This window comes from Malania oleifera, chromosome 11, assembly GCF_029873635.1.
Source record: "Malania oleifera isolate guangnan ecotype guangnan chromosome 11, ASM2987363v1, whole genome shotgun sequence".
In the NCBI taxonomy this organism is placed as follows: Eukaryota; Viridiplantae; Streptophyta; class Magnoliopsida; order Santalales; family Ximeniaceae; genus Malania; species Malania oleifera.
The window spans coordinates 54,166,672-54,185,548 of NC_080427.1; the positions used below are offsets into that span (position 1 = coordinate 54,166,672).

Genomic DNA, 18,877 nt, shown 5'->3' on the forward strand with positions numbered 1-18,877 from the left:
ATTTCCGCCACACCATTTTGTTGTAGTGTCTTATGTACTGTGAAATGTCTCCTTATTTCATACTGCTCGCACAACTCCATGAATCTCGAATTGGTGTACTCAGTTCCATTGTCTGACTTGTGGCATTTAATCCTTCTCCCGCTCTAATTTTCCACCTCAGTTTTCCACAATTTAAACTTGACAAATGTCTCTGACTTGTGTCGCATGAAATACACCCAGACCTTTCGTGAGTAATCATCGATAAAACTCACGAAGTACATATGTCCCCTTCATGATGCTACCCTGATCGGCCCCAAACATATCGATAAAACTCACGAAGTACATATTTCCCCCTCGTGATGCTACCCTTACTGGCCCCTAAACATCTAAATGAATGTTGTCAAGGATACCCTCCATATTGTGTGTGGTTATCTTGAACTGCATCCTGTTCTGTTTCCCAAGAACACAATACCTGCAAAAAATTAGCCTGCATGTTTTGACACCCTTCAAAAAATTCTCTTATGAAGCTCCATCATCCCACGCTCACCCATATGCCCTAACCGTATATGCCAAACAATATTATCTGACTCAAAATTTGCAGCTGCAACTCCACCTACAACTGTGGTACCCAGCAATGTATAGATATTTCCCACTAATTTTTGTCCCTTCGTCACCGTTAAGACGCCTTTACACACCTTCATTACCTCACTTTTAGACTTGTAACTAAACCCGTTACAATCTAAAGTGCCCAATGAAATTAAATTCTTCCATAGCTTTGGTATGTGCCTAACATCACATAATGTTCTTACAACACTATCAAACATTTTAATTCTAATATTCTTTATTCTAACAATTTTACATGAAGCATCATTTCTCATTAGAATAGAACCAGAATTTACTAACATGTACGTGATGAACCAATCTTTATTTGGAATCATATGATAAGAACACGCCGAATCTAGAATCCAAGAATCCGTGAAGCGATCTGAATCTGATGAAATAGAAAACATATCACCATCACCGCTCTCTGAGTTTCCTTCTTCCACTACATTCGCCGATTTTGAAGAACCCTCTTGATTTTCTGCATTCCCCTTCTTCCTTTCCGGACACTCCGATTTTATGCACCCCTTTTTCTCGCACTTAAAACACTGTATATCCTTCTTCTTCCTGAACTAGGATCGAGATTTATTATTACTTGATCCGCTCCGTAACTTGCCTCTCCCACGATCCTGATTACCCTTCACCTTGTGAAATCTCATCGCTAGCTTTCTTCCTCTAATGAAAATCTAACAAAGCACTTGCGACCTCTTCCAAATTCTGGATTTCTTTTCCCCATGTTAGTATTGTAACCAGATTTTCATACATATGAGACGCAGGTAGGGAATTCAATAGCATCAATGCCTTGTCTTCCTCCTCAACTTCACATCAACCTGCATCGAATCACTTATAATCTGATTAAATACAATGATGTGTTGGTTCAAATCTAAACCCTCTGCCATCTTAAGCCAATACAATTTCTGCTTAAGATACAACTTGTTCGTCAAAGACTTGGACATATAACGACTTTTCAGTTTCTGCAAAACTGCCACTGGAGATTCCTTATCCATGACGTGATGCAACACGTCATCAGCCAAACAAAGTCTGACACAGCCTTCACTCCTAACTCCTTTCAACTTGTTTCATCCATGCCTTTCGATTGACTTCTGTATAATGTCTTCACCATACCCTACTGCACTAACAGATCCTCAACCCTCCCCTGCTATAGTCTGAATTTTTTCGATCCATCGAACTTGCAACATCAAACTTTGTAGAAGAAATCCCAAAAGCCATTTAACCAATTGCTCTTATACCAATTTGTTGTGCAAATCAATGCACAACGGAAAACCAAATCACACAATGCAGCAACCAAGGATGAACAATACGAAAACACAATCACCCAAAGTATATGAAAGCAATAAAACAATGGCACAAAGGATTTACGTGGTTCAGCAATATCTACGTCCACAGGAGCAAACGGTTGTGATTTTCACTATATTTGGTCTAAAGACCTAGAGTTACAACATACAATAACTTATGTATGCTAACCCTCTTCAACCTCAAGAGGTTTTCCCTCTGAAACCCCAACATATTCAACTTCTCAATTCAAAATTCAAAAAACAAAGCTAAGTAACCAAGCCAAACCATCGATATAACTCTACATAGCCATTGATTGTTTCTTCTGAACCTGAACAAAACCATCGACAGTTTCAGGCAAACCGTTGCCGATTTCTTCCTACAAGCCAACTTCTTTATTTTCCGACCATGTTTTCTTTGTACATGCGTTCCACACAAAATATGATTCACATGTTACAACAATCTCCACCTTAGCAAATATACACCCCTTAGGAGAAAAAACGAAAACATAACCAGCTGCTCCCGTTGAGGAGGCTAGTGTCAAGAGAAGCTCAAAAGCTATAATATAAAATGGATCTCGCTTTGGTTGATCCTAGAGATAATGAAGTTCGTTTGGATGGTGCTAATAGAAATAAGAAGAAAGAACAGCCTGAATTGGCAAATTTTCAATCATGATGTAAAAGGCTTAAATTGGGGTTTTCTTATTTAGAGTTTGTTAGGTTTAGGTTTAGTATTGACTTTATTTTCTTTTTCTTTCCTTATTTTGTTTTTCTTTTCTAGCTCTAAGGATCTCTTAACTCTCCTAAGCTGTTTTTTTTTTTCTCTTCTCTTTCTTAGTAAATTTCTTTTCCTTTAAAACAAAAGAAGATGATTTCATTGGATCAAGAAGAATGTACAAAGAGGAGAGTAAAAAATCCTCCTTAACAAAAAAGGCAAAAAACAGGAGAAAAAACATAAGGAGGAATCAAGAATCAAACTAAAAAAGCTAACCAATCCCATTGAACATCTAAGAGTCTCACTCCTTTAAAGCAACTTGCACAAGCACACCAATGCAATGCCAAATAATGTATCTTGTCCCATAACATAAGATATTCAACTTCTTCCCTACATATATGTGCATTACTTTCCGATCATAATCCCCAGAGCACTGCTAAAACTGCACATCTCCATAAAGCGACAGCATCTTTGCTTTTACCAAAACCAGAAGAAGAGATGACCAACAAATTCTCCACCAAGTCTATACAAGCCCAAGTTCTCCCAAAGGACCAAAAAGCTATTCCACATCTTCCAAGAAAAATCACACTGCAAAAATATATGAGGAACTGTTTTTGAACTGTCAAACATATTGAGATAAAAGTCTTAATCTTTTTGGGAACTTTGGCAATTCAATTATTTTATAGAGTGGAAAAAAGAAATTAGCAGTAGTCAAAAGATAAAAAAAAAAGATTTTACATGAATAAAGCCCTGAACAATCTAAGGACCAAGAATGTCTATCCACTCCAAAAGGAAATATGACAATTTTCCATCATCAACATAGATGAAAACTCCTCCATCTACCTATCATTTAAAGACCTACGAAAATGGAAGTCCCAAGAAGGCATATGACCATCACACATCAAAAATAGAATACAGTATTATGCCCCAGAGTGAAGCAAAAAAGATGACGAAAAGAAATGGCCAAGGCAGTATTACCCACCAATATCAAACGAATTCAAGGACAAACCAAATATGAGGAATGAAGAGAGTAAATCTCAGAGATAAACCTCTGTGGACTTCCCGAAGAAAATCCAAATCCCAAATTAGCTTCCCATGTTCCCATCCATTCACAGGCCATCCAAACATACTTTAAATGACTCTATGCCAATAAGACAAATCCTCAAAAAGGAATTGCCAAAGCCATTTAGCCATTAAGGCAGTGCTTTTAGACACCAACTTTCCAAGACACAAACCTCCCTCCAAGTTAAACCTACACACCACCTCCCCAACAAATTAAATGATCCCTCTTTGCCCCAACCCCAGACCAAATAAAATTTCATAATTTTCTCTAGCTTGCAAGTTATACCCACTGGAATCCTAAAAATAGACAAATAATATAAAGGGATACTAGCAAGACAAGCCTGAATAAGGCAATCTTAAAAATAAACAATCAATGCGGCCGCCCCCATTTCCAACCCTAGTAAAATTTCTTTTGTTCTCAAAAAAAATTACACTTGTTGATTCAAAATTAATGAACTCTATACATACATGCACTTGCACATAATAAGAATTGATATGTGAAAAATAACTTCCCAATTAAAAGGTGCCACGGTGGCACCATAACAACTCATGATGCCCATAACGAAGTCTATAATTGAGAGTGGAGAAGTAGGCAAAACTCTCACGATCTAAGGGTAATTTTTTAACTCGCCCATATCAAGAAACTACCCATGATCTTCTATTAAAGGTCTCCGGAGCCCTAAGGTAGGGGCTCTCTTTTCGAACACTCAAAGTCTCGTTATATTTCATCATCGGAGAGGTACCCAGAGGCCACTCCAGGCCTCCCAAGCATCTATCTCTACTATGATTGGAGAGGCAGCAGGTGGTTGCAAATTAACTACTGATTTAAGGATCAGAATTCAGCTTGGATCAATCTCTACACTAAAACAACAGCAGCAGCAGCAGCAGCAATAATTTTGCCAAATTGTACAAAGCATGTGGCATTATACAGATCATTTTTATGTTAAAAGCAGGTATTTAAGATTAAAATTAATCTATTAAGGTAACCAGCCACAGGGTGAGTTGAGAGAATTGGAAGCAATTTCATCCTTTGCATATGAAATATTCATAAAAATAAATAAATTTTACTTCTTGGTAACAACTACTTTTTTTCCCTAAAGGACCAAGAGGAAGCCATGTCGCAGGAAATTAGGCAAAGGGAAAGCAATTCAACCCTTTGTACCCTTTCTCCCACTCATTAAATGGATAAATAATTTTACTTTTTGGAAACAACTAAATGACCAACATTGCATTTCTACACATTGGTGTGTGTATGAGAGAGAGAGAGAGACAATATAACATACTTCAGCACAATTATCAAAAGGCTGCTAAGATATCATAAAACAAAGTGACACATACCTCGAACCGATACATTCCACGAATTCCACCGCCCAAATCAAGGACCAACCCATGCGCACGAATTTGATAAACTTTCGCTGTAAGCTTCATTCCAAGCTTCAGTTTCTTCGCATCAATGTGATTGTCAGCTGCAGTTTCCTTACCATTTATAACATTTTGAGAATGTGCATGGAATTTGGATTTACCATCTTCATCCAGGTTTCCAAAGATAGAAATGATTTGATTAGCTCTCTCCTTTTCCAAATTTGAATTGCCCTCGGGTCTAGAGGCACTTTTAGAACTCTGACTTGATACAGCTGATTTTTCCTCCTCATCACACTCTGCAGCACTTCGAATTACAATTGGTGGTGGTGAGGAAATAGAAGAGTCTACACCACCAACTTTGTCTTTGAACTGTGGCAAATCTTCCAGGATAGAGTCCTGACTTTCTTGTCCATCAGATACATCAACCAATGAGGAAATATTAGAGGCTTGCTTTGTAAGTGAGACAGATTTTTCAGCCACATTAGACTTCTCAGATCCTGGTTTGGGTACAGTTGCTTTAAGGGATAATTTAATGTTGCCACGAACATCTTGCCCTATACACATTAAAGAAAGCTGCTGGCCAACAGACACTACATCTGAAACTCGAGAGACCTGATAATACAGCAGGTGCATGCCTCAAGCTTAAAATGACCATGAGAATGAAAATTGCAAGGGTTTAGAAACAAATTCCACAACAAAGTCGTGCATCACCACAAGAAGAAAGGATCATTTGAAAATTAAAATCAATATATAAGTTCTGAAAATCTTATGCAAACAATTGAATTTTAACATGAAATTCCATAACCACCAGCAAGTTGCAGCTTATGATTTTTCAAAATTTGCTTGAAGCAGTGTCAACTACACAAAACACTGGAGCTTCAGAAAAAAGCAGTGTCAACTAACATGTCTCAGACACTTCTCAGGCATGGGGGGCTTTTTTCGTTTTTAATTTCCAGACATATGTTGAAGACATCAAATCTGAAGTCTATGGCACTTAAAGAACACAGCTGGAATTATTTTTTAAAAAAAATTAAAATCTTTGGGACAATTTGTGATGTCATCAAATTTTGAGAGATTACTTATATCCTGCATTGATCATATTAGCAAAAAGAAAGAAAAAGGGGGGAAAAAAAGGTGTGCTCTTAATCCTCGTGTCCTTGCAAATCTTTAGAAGTATTATATACCTAATATGACAACTCCCTACCATATGGGTGTCAGCTGAATTGTCAGCTGGGTCCTACAGAAGCAAAATTGAAGTGGGATATTTGCAGGGGAAATATGTTAGGAGTCCTTAGTGAGTAAAGTTGTTAAATTATATGCTTGAAAGTTAAATCCATGGATTCATTTTTGACGATCATTGCTTCTTTAGAAAATAAGTACATGTGGAGTCTATTAAAGGGCTGTAACCTTGTTATGTGTACAAGATGAGTGGACAAAACTTCTCCAGCATTGATGCTTAAGGGCAGTAATCTTTTTATGTGTACAAGATGAGTGGACAAGAGTTCTCCAGCATTGATGCTTTATCTTGGTCATTTGGATTTCATGGTTATTGTGAGTCTATTTCTCACAAGCATAAGGCATATTTCCTAGGTTCTATCCTTCTCTTCTAATTCTTCCCATTATTTCATATATGAATCCAGCCTATTTCCATTTCTAAAATAATAAAACCACAATTTAAGGGCCTAAATCTCCCAAGCCCATATCCACTATTTTACAACATCAAAAACTCCACAATTTAAACCTGACTGTTCTCAGTACTGTCCCAGCCCTCAAAACCCAAAGACAGGGTGAAGGTCGAGAAAATTTTTGCTATGCTATTTGGCAATTTAGTACTTCAATAGAACTTAAGCCAAGGTGGAGATTTGTTGAGTATGTCTTGAATTCTTTCCCAGGCCCACAGATATAGGCCTAGAACATCATATACTAATTTTGTTTGCTTGGAATTTCATAAAGTTGTCTTCACTGGAAATTAAGTTCATGTCGAAGCATAAATTTCAGGCTTTGGATGTGGATTTGAACAAAGGTCATAATTTCGTAAATTTCAGGCTTTGGATATGGATTTGAACAAAGTTCATCATAATTTTGTGCTGCATTTTATCCAAATCTACTATCAGAATTCCAAGCTCCAAAACATGGAGTAAGAGTATAATTTTTTTTCCAGTCTATAAAATAATTAAAAGTCCTGAAACTTTATGTTTTGGAAACATCTAAGTCATAATTGGTTTCCATCTTGCTCAGGCTTGTTTCTAGAAGGTTTTGACTTGTGTACTCCAAGTCCTATGAGGTCCCTTGTATCAAAATGAAATTAGAGCTTGAATAGTAAGTTGCTGGTCTTCTAGTTGATTGCTCTAGGCAGAGCCCCTAATTTTCAAATTCTTCAACATCTTCTTATCTTCTTTCACTTATTTCTTTTACACTCCCTAGTCTCTACTATTATTCTTTGACAGGCATGCAGGTGATGAATAGTCCTTGGCATATGGCTCTGCAGATTTAAAAAGTGATGGTAAATTTCTGGATAAGAGTTGTTTGACCAAACCATGGGGAAAATCATAATGGATGGACAAGTGGAGGCTTGCAGGAGAGCTCACACAGTTGGCTTATAGAGACATCTGAGAGACAGGAAGAGTTTTTAACTGCTGTTATCTGTGTTGCCATAGATGGTTTGCTACTGTATGGGTGGGAGGGCTGTTCTCTGGCGCTACCTTTGTTGTTGGAGATGGTTTACTAGTGCACTTTTTGGCAATTGGCATGACTTGTGCTGTGGAACTAATCCAGGTAAAAGCCAATCCTGATGCTTTTTGGGCTAGCCTCAATCTAGGTGAGAGGCAATTTAAAGATTCAGAAGACATTTTGAAGAGACAGATATGCAGGGATACTTGGGCCTTTTGAAGGTGCCGTACAAGAGTTGGAGGGTAAGAGAAGGATGCATACAAGGTTATTGGGGCTCAATCAAAGAGTGGTAGATTCTCTGAGAAATCGTACTCTTAAGATTAAGGGAAAAGAAAGGAGATGCAGTCACTCAATTTCCCCTTGAAATCTGTACGGAAAACCAGGTTCCTTGCAAAGAGGCCTGTTACTTGAGAAGCCACAAAGAATTCTATCTCCTTACAACTTGATGAAAAGGGACCATACAGTAAAACAGGAGTTGCTTGAGTAAAGAGTTGGGTGAAGCGGTCAGTTACACTATCTTACATTGCACTCAAGAAAAAGCAGCACTACAGGACTAGGTTTATGCTTCTCCTGGCATTAAATGGGTGGTAGCTGATATGGTGGGGTTGCACTGCATGCTTGGAGGGGTATCTTCTGAAGGAAAGGTTGAAAGAGTTGTGGGATGCAACTCCTCAACCAGCATTTTGGATTACATGGAAAGAAAGGAATGCGAGGTCCCTTAAAGGAGTAAAAAGAACTCTGGAAAAAATGAAAAAGAAGTGGAAGTGTTTTAATTTTCCAGTTGAAGGGTTCTTCTTTTAAAAGTTCTGATTCATTGTTAGATTTTGTTGACGGTATTTTGTGCCTGCAGATTGTCTGTTTAATGCAGAATCACACTTTTCTCCTAGTCTTTCTTTATTGCCTCCGGCACTATTTTGTGCATTAAACCTTCTTTTAACTCACTCATAAAGCCCCATTCCTTTTGGCCAGTCGCAACCATATTGGTTTTTCCCTACAACATTACAGTTACGCTTAGTTCACATTGAATGCCTATTCCTAGGAAAAGAATGGAATAACATGGGAATGCAATAAAATTTGTATAGGACTTAATTTTAAAAAAATCATTCATGTAAAGACATGAGGTAGTCCATCCACCCATGGTGAAACTTGAGAATAGTTAACGTTTTTGCATTGTCATTTGCTTTATGATTACAACACATCTTCTTTTGTAAGCTATCAAATTCTTATAATATGATAGTTCTATTCCAAGGATTACATTCGGCAAATAAAATGAACCTAAATTTCCAAATTAATTGTTGTACAAAAATTTCCACAAAATATTTCTTCAATTTTCCAGTTGCTAATTACCTTATAAACATCTGCTTGAACGTCAATAATTGGTTTTCTTCTTTACAAATATTTTTTTATATAGAAGCAATATCACTAATAGAAAAGAGAGAGAACTACAAAGAATAGAGAACAAGACATCCTCCTAAAGACAAAAACAATCACTAATAGAAAAGAAAGAGAACTACAAAGAATAGAGAACAAGACATCCTCCTAAAGACAAAAACAAGTAACAATCACAATAAAAGGAGTGAGCGTTGGAATGGAGTGGAGTCTATGAATCCTGGAAGCGCTATATTAGTAGGTAAATCTGTTCACCTCGTCCATGGTTGTATCAGTGCTTCACATAGTTTGTGATTGTCCCAATTAGTTTTGATTGTTCTTCATGTTTGACATTGGTGTGGCTTTAAGTTTGTGAGTGTTGGAATGGAGTCTATAATCCTAAAAATATGTTTCCCACATCGCTTCCACACCTTTGGGGCCGAGAGCGGGGCAACATACCATATCCATGTCAAAGGAAGAGTATTCCAAGTTCCAGCAGTATCAAGCATCACAACAAGCTTCTCTTCCCATTGCATCTCTTGCCCAAATAGGTAATCCCACAATATGCCTGTCATCTAGTACTTCTCGTCCTAGTCCTTGGGTCATAGACTCCGCTACCACTGATCATATCACAAGTATACCTAGCTTCTTCTCCATTCTTCAATATCCTGCAACTTTACCTTGTGTTACTCTTGCCGATGGATCCACCACTGCAGTCAAGGGAATTGGGACTGTAAATCCCACTTCTTCAGTCTCTTCCTTCGGTTTTGTATATTCCAAAATTTCCTTTCAATCTTATGTTCGTTAGCAAGATTACTAAATCCATAAATTATTCAATGATATTCTTCCCTGATTCTATGGTTATTCAGGATTTGAAGACAAGGAAGACAATTGGCGGAGTGTGTGAAGCTGGTGCTTTATCACTTTGAGCCGCAATCTCCTTATACCGCCTGCACTAATGCTGCCACACCTCTCCAAATTCATTGTCGTCTTGGTCATCCTTCACTGGAAAAGTTAAAACATCTTGCTCATGATTTGAGTTCTGTGTCTAGTCTTGATTTTGAGTCTTGTCAGTTGGGAAATCATCATGTCCCTTTCACTTCCTGAGTTAATAAACAGGCTGCAAGCCTTTTTATGTTAGTTCATTCTGATGTTTGGGTCCTACTAGAGTTATTTCTAAGTTGGATTTCCTGTACTTTGCAACCTTTATGAATGATTATTCAAGAATGAATTAGCTATATATAACAAAAGAATTGTTCTGAGTTATTTCATGTATTTTGTGTCCTTTTGTTATGAAATAACAACTCAATTTAATTTGTTAGTTTGAATACTTTGAAGTGATAATGCTAAAGAGTATTTCAGTGCACAATTCACTATTTATATGACTCAATTTGGTATTATCCATCAATCATCCTGTACCCACACTCCTCAAAAAAATGGGGTTGTAGAGAGGAAAAATAGACATCCTTGAAATCACTAGTGCCTTACTTTAATCAAATGCATGTACCTAAAGTGTTTTGGAGTGACGTTGTACTTACTACTAGCTATCTAATCAATAAGATGCCATCCTCTATTCTTAGTGGTAAAATTCCCTACTCCATTCTCTTTCCTAATTCACCTTTATTCTCTCCCTCGTATATTTGGGTGTGTCCTTTGTTCATCAACTAACTCCTGGGGTGGATGAGTTGGATCCTTGTGCTATAAAATGTGTCTTCCTGGGCTACTCATATACTCAAAAGGGATATCATTGTTATAGTCTTATGCTACATCACTTCTTTCTTTCTACCGATGTTACCTTCTTTGAGTCTACACCTTACTACACCTAGTCCCTAAGTGCTTTTGAGCTCAATGAGTCTCTTCCTCTGCCTAATCTTCCTGATTTTACTTTGTTGTCCTTGCCCAACCAACCATCTGATTCTCCACGTAGTTCGAGTCCTTCTCATCGTCTTGATCATCCTAATTTGCGAGTGTATTCAGAACAGCGGCTCCAAAGAAGAGAGTCCTCTCTAGCTTCTACTACCACGCTCTCTAGCTTCTACTACCATGCTTTTGGTTTCTTCGTCTAATGATCATATTTACCATGATGTTGATCCTCCCATTGCTGTTTGAAAAGGTAAACGCACATGTACTCAACATCCCATCTCCAAATATGTTTGTTATGACTTCTTATCACCCTCCTATTACTGTTTTATTACTGCTCTATCATCTAATACCCTTCCTAAATCCGTTTCGGAAGCCTTATCCCACTCTTGAGTATAGGAATCCTATGGTTGAAGAGATGAATACATGACAATGGCACTTGGGACTTAATACCTCTTCCTCCTAACAAGTCTATGGTTGGTTGTCGCTAGGTTTACATTGTGAAAGTCAACACTGATGGTTTTGTGGCTTGTCTAAAGGCCCATCTTGTTGCTAAGGGATGTATTCAGGCGTATCGCCTGGATTATTCTGATACTTTTTCTCCGGTTGCCAAACTTACATCAATACATTAGTTCATCACCTTGGCTACTACTTTATCAGCAAGTGTTATGAGTCAATTTCTAAATTTTCAGAGGACAAGTCATTGGGACACAGGAATTCGCATCTAGAGATATCTCAAAGATGCACCTAGGAGAGGTCATTTATATCGTGATCAGAGCCACACCTATATCCATGGATATAGATGTAGATTGGGCAGGGTCACCTTCCAATCAGAGATCCACAACTGGGTATTGTATCTTGGTAAGTGGAAATTTGGTTTCTTGGAAGTGTAAGAAACAAACAATGGTGGCTAGATCAAGTGCTGAATCAAAATATAGAGCTATGGCTCACACTATAATGACCCGGAAATTTGAAATTTATTAAAATAATTAGGAAAAATATAATAATAATAAGAATAAATATGAAAAAGAAGCTTATGGGTTGGTAGGAGAGAAAACCGGTGACGTTTTTCTCCAAGGGAGATAAAATCGGCAACGGTTTTGTGAAATAACCGCGGAACGGTTAAAGGGTAAATGGTAAAAAGGGGGCTGACTAAAAAGAAAACCGGCGACGGTTTTCTAGAGGTCTCAAAAAACCAGCGACAGTTTTCTACGCAAAATGAATTATGAGAAAGATTGTGCGGGGTTTTTAAAATAAAACAATTCTTCTCTTCCTCTTCTCTGAGAAACCCACGGCTCTCCCTTCCTATTTTCATCGATTCTCGCTCCAATAAAGCTCAGTTTGACAATTCGAAACCACCACGAGGTTTGTGGGATCGTTATCTGCAAAGTAGCCGGAGCAGATCGAGAATTTAAGGTTTTGGGGAAACATCCCAAAATCAAGGTAAGTGAAATAATTTAAGGATTTGATGTTAAATTAAGGTATTTGGAGTTTAGGAAGTATTATATAAGTATTATTTGAGGTTTTGAGTTGATGAGTTCGGGGTTCTGTATCAAGGTCCGTGTAAGTGCCGCAAATATCGGTTCGGGGTTCCTGCCGGCGTAGTTCAAGAGTCAGGTAAGGGGGAATTACATTAAAACAGTTTTTTACAAAATGAAACAGATAAAATGATGGGTTTTATGTATGTATACGTATATGTTTCCAAATGGGTTTTAAATGCCCAACCATTTAAAAGTGTGGTTTCTGAACCTAGGACTGCTAAGTCAGCTACGTATTTGTGAAAATGCATTGATGAAAGTAAAGAATGTTTCAGGATTTAAATGTAAGGAATTTATGATTTTTTTTTTTAGCATACAAACATTAAACATGGGTTGGCTTATTTTACCAAAGCATATGTTTATTGTTATTAAATTTGTGGCATAAATGAAATGGTTTTGCCATGTAAAATTATGTATATGTATGAGATGTGGGTTAAACAAGAAAAGCAATGACAATGAAATATAATATGGATTATGCTGCATGTGTTTATTAATGCAACCATGTTGAAAACAGCTTAAAGATGTTGGGCAATGTAATGAATGTCTTGGCTAAGGCCATGAGGAAAAAGGAAAGTAATGTAATGACTTGGCTTAGGCCATGAGCAGGGGATAAAAATGAACAAGTTATGAATATGAAAATAAAAGACAATGAGCATGCAATGAATGAAAACATGCATGAATGTATATGAAATATGAAATGTGAACGATGTAAAATGTGAAAGGTTATATAAAGTGAAATGTTATGAAATGTTAAAGCTGAGAACATGAACAGTTATGAATTACAGAAATGACAGACAGAATAATGTATTATAATATTATCAGTATTTATGTTAGTAGAACATGTTACGTTTGGACGAGACAAACTCTTCGCCTGAGGGTTTGTTGAGAAAGACGAATGCGCTAATAAGTATCAGATGTAGCGGTAGGCTACATAACGTACTAGGGCGGAGGGAAACTATTTGTATGGGCGGGTAAATTTCCCTATTCTCAGGGGCCATCGTTGATAAAATTTTGTATGAACTGTGTGAGTACGAGATTAATCTATCACTTGAAAGCTTACTGAGTAAGGTGAGTGCCCTAGTATGCTTTAGTAGTGACATTTGGGTTGCTTAAAGTATCAAAACAGATGGGTGTTACTTGTATGGGCGAGTAATCACCCCTATCCTTGGATAGTCTCGTGGGAAAAATACCTTACATGTGTATAATCAGGTTCGGGAAATGTTTTCAGAATTTATGTTAATATTTTGCAATGATATTAATATATTATTTATAAATCTCATGTTGCCACGCATTGCTTTAATGTATGGTTTTTTCCCCTACTGAGATGTGTCTCACCCGAATACAAATGTTATCTTTTCAGGACCTCATCATCATTGAGTATGAGCTTGGGGAGCTCAAGGTTTTTGTAAGTTCTTTTTGGGAACTGTAAAAGGGGGTATAGCCCTGATTTGTTTTTGGGATGTAATGATGATTTATGTTTTACGTCTTTATGTTTTAAGTCAACGGTTGTGAATACTGGAAGTTGTAGATTATGTTTTTGGAGATATTTGCATAAGTGGATACAGGTGGATGTATGGTTTGTTTTGAATGTAGTTAGATGTAGAAAACTCTGATATTACGTTGATTGAGGATTGTAGTTATGTTTTTCGCTACGTATTTATTAATAGAATATCAAGTGCAGGAAGTGAATAACGTGGCACCCGGGTCCCACAAGGCGGGTTAGGGGCACTACAAGGCACGGTTTATTCAGGTTTAACGCGCCGGACCGGGTTTTCGGGTTTGGGGCGTTACACACACTACTTGTGAACTTCTCTGGTTAAAAAACATGTTGGAAGAATTGGGTCTTTCACATTCTTAGCCTATGAAGTTGATGTATAATAATCAAGCTGCTTTTCATATTTCCTCCAACCCAATCTTTCATAAGCAGACAAAGCACATTGAAGTTGATTGCCACTTTGTTCGGGAGACACTAGTGTAGAAGCTCATTACTACCGCCTATGTGAAATCTGAAATGCAGCTTGTTGATTTGTTTACCAAAACTTTGGGGGGTGTTTGTGTTGAATTTATTTGTAACAAGCTAGGAGCATATGACATTTACGCTCCAGCTTGAGGGGGAGTGTTATAGGTTATTTATGTCTTTTAGTATCATTATTAGGTGTGTTAGTATGTTAATTAGTGAGTGTTAGTAAGGGTATCATTGTCATTAGAATGTATTTAATTTGTATTAATCAAAATCTCAACAGTTCTAAAGACATCCTCCCAGTTCTTTTGAACCATATCATGAGTTCATAACTATATCATAAAGCATCATTCATTTTTATTTTCAAAATTGTAGAGCACTTGCATAATTTTCGCCCACCAACAAATTTCTTCACTCGCTTTCCAACAACACATTATTTTAAGCCAAGAGAGGCTAACAAGTAGATGTTTATTTATGCACTAGAGATCATTTTGAGAACACATTTGAAATGTGTCATGTATGTTTCCAAATCTTTAAAACTTGTTCAACAGCAATCTACAAATATCTAAAACAATATTGCAAACAAAATGATGCCTTATTCATAGAATTATGCACATTTAGTAGCTTACAATCAGTAGGGTGGAACAGAAGTTCCAAATCACTGCTGAAAAAAAAGGACAAGACAAACTAGATCTCCAGATTCAGCATACAATGACATATAGCAAAAGTTTTGAGCAAAAAACACAGGCTGAAATATCAATAATAAATTTTTTTTAACCAAGAAAACCAACTGAAAATACATAAGTTGTTCAAAAATAAAACACAAAGGAAAAAATATTGAAGTAACTAAAAAACAGCACTTACAAAATGTCTCATAACATACCAAATCATGGGATAACTCAGATACGTGTAGAAGACCTTGTTGCCCACCATTAAACTCCACAAAGGCCCCATATTCTTTCACTGAAGTGACAACACCCTTGTAGATTCCTCCAATTTCAATCTCACGGCCAATTATAAAATCAACCTAAGCCACACCCAAAAATTGAGTTCAACTTTACTAACTGCCACAAATAAATAGTTTGGCTCCACGCACTAATTCAACCAAAACATCAAAGTAAGGTGTAACAATAGGATGAGATAAGAATATCTTATGTCCATGCCAGCATCCGCAATATAAACAACGAAGCACTGACTTCAACTAGGACAATATTTCAAGGGAAAAAAGTAAAGGTTTTTTCCTACAAATTTTGGAACATTCAGTTTGAATAAAACAAAGGAACTAGTACAAACATATTTCCATAAGAATAAGAATAGAATGAAAATGTGCTTCCAAAGTAGTCTCAATGAACAGTATTTTGTTTTTTTCCCCCAGGCAGGGGTTTACCATTTTAATAGCAGGAGAAAAGCTTTTTCACAACAAAAAAGCAGGGAGGAGGGTTCCCATGGCTTATATTAGGCATTGGTGATGATATTTATTTGAAACTGGTGTTGTCTTAGAACAATTAATAGATCACAATCAAAATAAATTAAAGGCACATAGAAACAAAAGTATCAATTCACCATCAAACTGCATTAAAATTCAAGCAATACCAGTTCACATCCCAGCCAGAAAAACACAGCTCAATATGCCTGCATCTTTTTGCTTAATTAGGTTCACAAGAAGTTGAATTTCCAAAAAATCACTGTCCTTACCATATACATTATTCGGTTGATCCTCAATCCTTCTCAAGAAGAACCATAATTTCCTGGTCAAAAAATTTTCAGCAGAACCCAGCAATTTGTTTAACCAGGTTGGACATCACTATAGCATAACAGAATGGCATTTCATCTCCGCAGAGGGAAAAGCTACAAACTGCTTCCTTCATGAGTAAATCACTATAAATGCTTCCTTTGTGAGTAAATCTTGAAAAATGAGCAATCTATTTAATGTACAGAAACTACAACAGAGTCAATTTCGTAGAAACTACAGCAATTTACCTTTCTATGTGATTTTATAAACGTCTTGCCTCAAAATTAAGGATTAAATTCAAAATAATTCTTTACAGCAGGTTTGATTCATGAAATAATGATTTGGAAGTATTAGACCCAATATTAGATTGATTAACGACACCTCATCAGATGCATTCCACGACTGGCGGATGAAGCAGATGCTTTCCGAAGAAGAAAAGAAGTTGTCCATTGCTTTGATGCATATTAAAGGATAAAGCTTAATAATGGAATTTGCCAAAAACACTGAACTAAAATAAGCATTAAAACATTGAAAAACTACAGAGAGTAAAGGTCCTGCAGTTTGTTCCATGGTGAGAATTTGTCTCCTTAGCATTCTACAGGGTTAAAATGCAATGTATTGTCACCTGCGAATTACTTGGACACGAAATTAAACTTCAAGTATTTTTCCCATAATATATAGAACAGTCTGATAACCATGAGAAAGCTTCAAAGCATAATTGTATCTTCTTTTTTTTTAAGGGTAGATTTGTGCAAGAGCAGGGCTTGTCCTTCTCACAGAGCTGCCTCAGTTTTTTAAGGTGTTCATGTTGGAGAGTAGCATGTGTTTAGTGGTTTTTTTTCCTTTTTCTTTTCTTTTTTTTTTTTTTTTTAATCTTTTTGGGTCCCCCCCCCCCCCCCCACACCCCAGGGGGAAGGTTGGGAATGGATAGGATGTTTCATGAAAGATGCTTCTGAGACATAATTTCACTTCTCCAAAAAGCACATATAAAGCATGTCACATGCCACTGACATCACATAACATATAACCACTTCAAAAATGAAACATTACTCCATTCAAATGGCAAATGGTGAATATAATAGCTCAACAAAATCAAACAAATACCTTTTCTTGCACTCTTTCCATTACAGATTGATTCTTAGCAACAATGGTAAGTGTGCCATCACTCACAGATATCCGTGCACCTACATTACAGTAAATTATCAACATGAATAAAAAGAAAAGAAATCATGCATACTATGGTTTAAAGAAAGCTCCTTATCAATTCAGTTTTCTGAAATTTTCTGTGCAAAAAAGCTTCTTACAAGAAGTGTGCCAAATTGAGTAAACCAATTAGAACAGCACACACTATACAAATACATGCAAATGAATACAACAAACTCAAAGATAATGCAGTCAAGAACATTCATGTGGCTAAGTTTATCAATCCATAATTCAAAAGGAATTATGAACGTTCAATAAATTTAAAAGGAACTACAGCAGGCCTATGCCAGTGGGACATCTTCCAAATGTCTAAATCTTTATAGGAAAAAGGGAGAATATCAGATAATACTAAATTATCTTCAAATTCAAATAAAACCTGTTCCTTCTTCAATTTTTCTCTTCAGAGCACCCATAGGCCCAATCAAACGACGAAGAGCATCATTGCTGAATTTCAAGGTGGCTGCAGCACATAGATATTCTCAATGAACAGACAAAGGAATAACATCACATTGAAAGATGTAAGTCCGTAAGTCAAATAGAAAATCAAAAGCAGAGCATTCAACCTAATCGAGGGGAATTTCTGTCATCTTGAGTACGCGGTGCATTGATCTCTTGCTCCATGCAATCAAGGATTTGAAGACGACCCTTAAGAGCAGGCTCTAAACACTCACAAATAATATCTAAAGGAATTCCGGCAGGTTTTATATCTAACTGAATTGCAGTTACTCCATTTCGTGTGCCAGCAATCTTGAAGTCCATGTCCCCCAGATGATCTTCCAAGCCCTGAAAATTCAATGTTCAACTATTGAGTAGAAGCTTAGCTGTAAATAAAATATTAAAAAATATAAGCTAACTAGAAAGCTACAGGTGCAAAAAGTAGAAAACTAAAAACTATGCCTCTATTAATAGCAAGCTTTTCCGAAATTAATATTCAAATGCAATAAGTGAAACAAAAATTAAGAAATAAAAATAAAAAACGAATATAAAAGAAAAGGTTACAGTTTCTAATACTCAACACATAAATATTAAAAAAAAAAAAAGACACAAAAACAAAACAAACAGGCTGAGTAGAAGAAACTTACCAAAATATCAGTCAGTATGCGAAAATCCTTAATTGTGCCAGTTGATGGGTCAACTTCACTAACAAGACCCACTGAAACACCTGCCACATGTTCTCGTAGTGGAATGCCAGCATCCATCAAAGCCATACTAGCTGCAAAACATAAAATATTTTTAAAAAAAAAATGTATCTTACTGAAGAGTGAAGACAAATACTTTACACATAACCGGAGGCCAAAAAAAAAAAAACACTTTCAATCATAATTGCAATGAAAGTTAGGACAAGTGGAATAAAAGTAATGAACAGCCATCCGTATGCATGACATGAATCCAACTCCACCAAGAAAAGTTTAACAGCAATCAGTATTCTTCTAATAATTCTCTACACAAATGAATGCCAAAGAAAAACAGTTAAATGAAAAACTTACCAAAAAATATTTAAATAAACCAGTAGCACTGGAAAAATCTCTACATGCA

At 36.6% G+C, this 18,877-nt stretch overlaps 1 protein-coding gene across 1 annotated transcript in view; it reads right to left on the minus strand.

Moving 5' to 3' along the window:
• The window catches only part of LOC131168460 (polyribonucleotide nucleotidyltransferase 2, mitochondrial), a 34,891-nt gene that overhangs the window by 7,392 nt on the left and 8,622 nt on the right, over positions 1 to 18,877 (minus strand). Inside the window, exons 10-15 of the mRNA XM_058127897.1 lie at positions 18,424 to 18,554; positions 17,905 to 18,124; positions 17,718 to 17,801; positions 17,243 to 17,322; positions 15,290 to 15,433; positions 4,987 to 5,622 (exon numbers count right to left, since the gene is read on the minus strand). Of these exons, the coding sequence (XP_057983880.1) occupies positions 4,987 to 5,622; positions 15,290 to 15,433; positions 17,243 to 17,322; positions 17,718 to 17,801; positions 17,905 to 18,124; positions 18,424 to 18,554 (1,295 nt within the window). The remainder of the gene's footprint in view (positions 1 to 4,986; positions 5,623 to 15,289; positions 15,434 to 17,242; positions 17,323 to 17,717; positions 17,802 to 17,904; positions 18,125 to 18,423; positions 18,555 to 18,877) is intronic.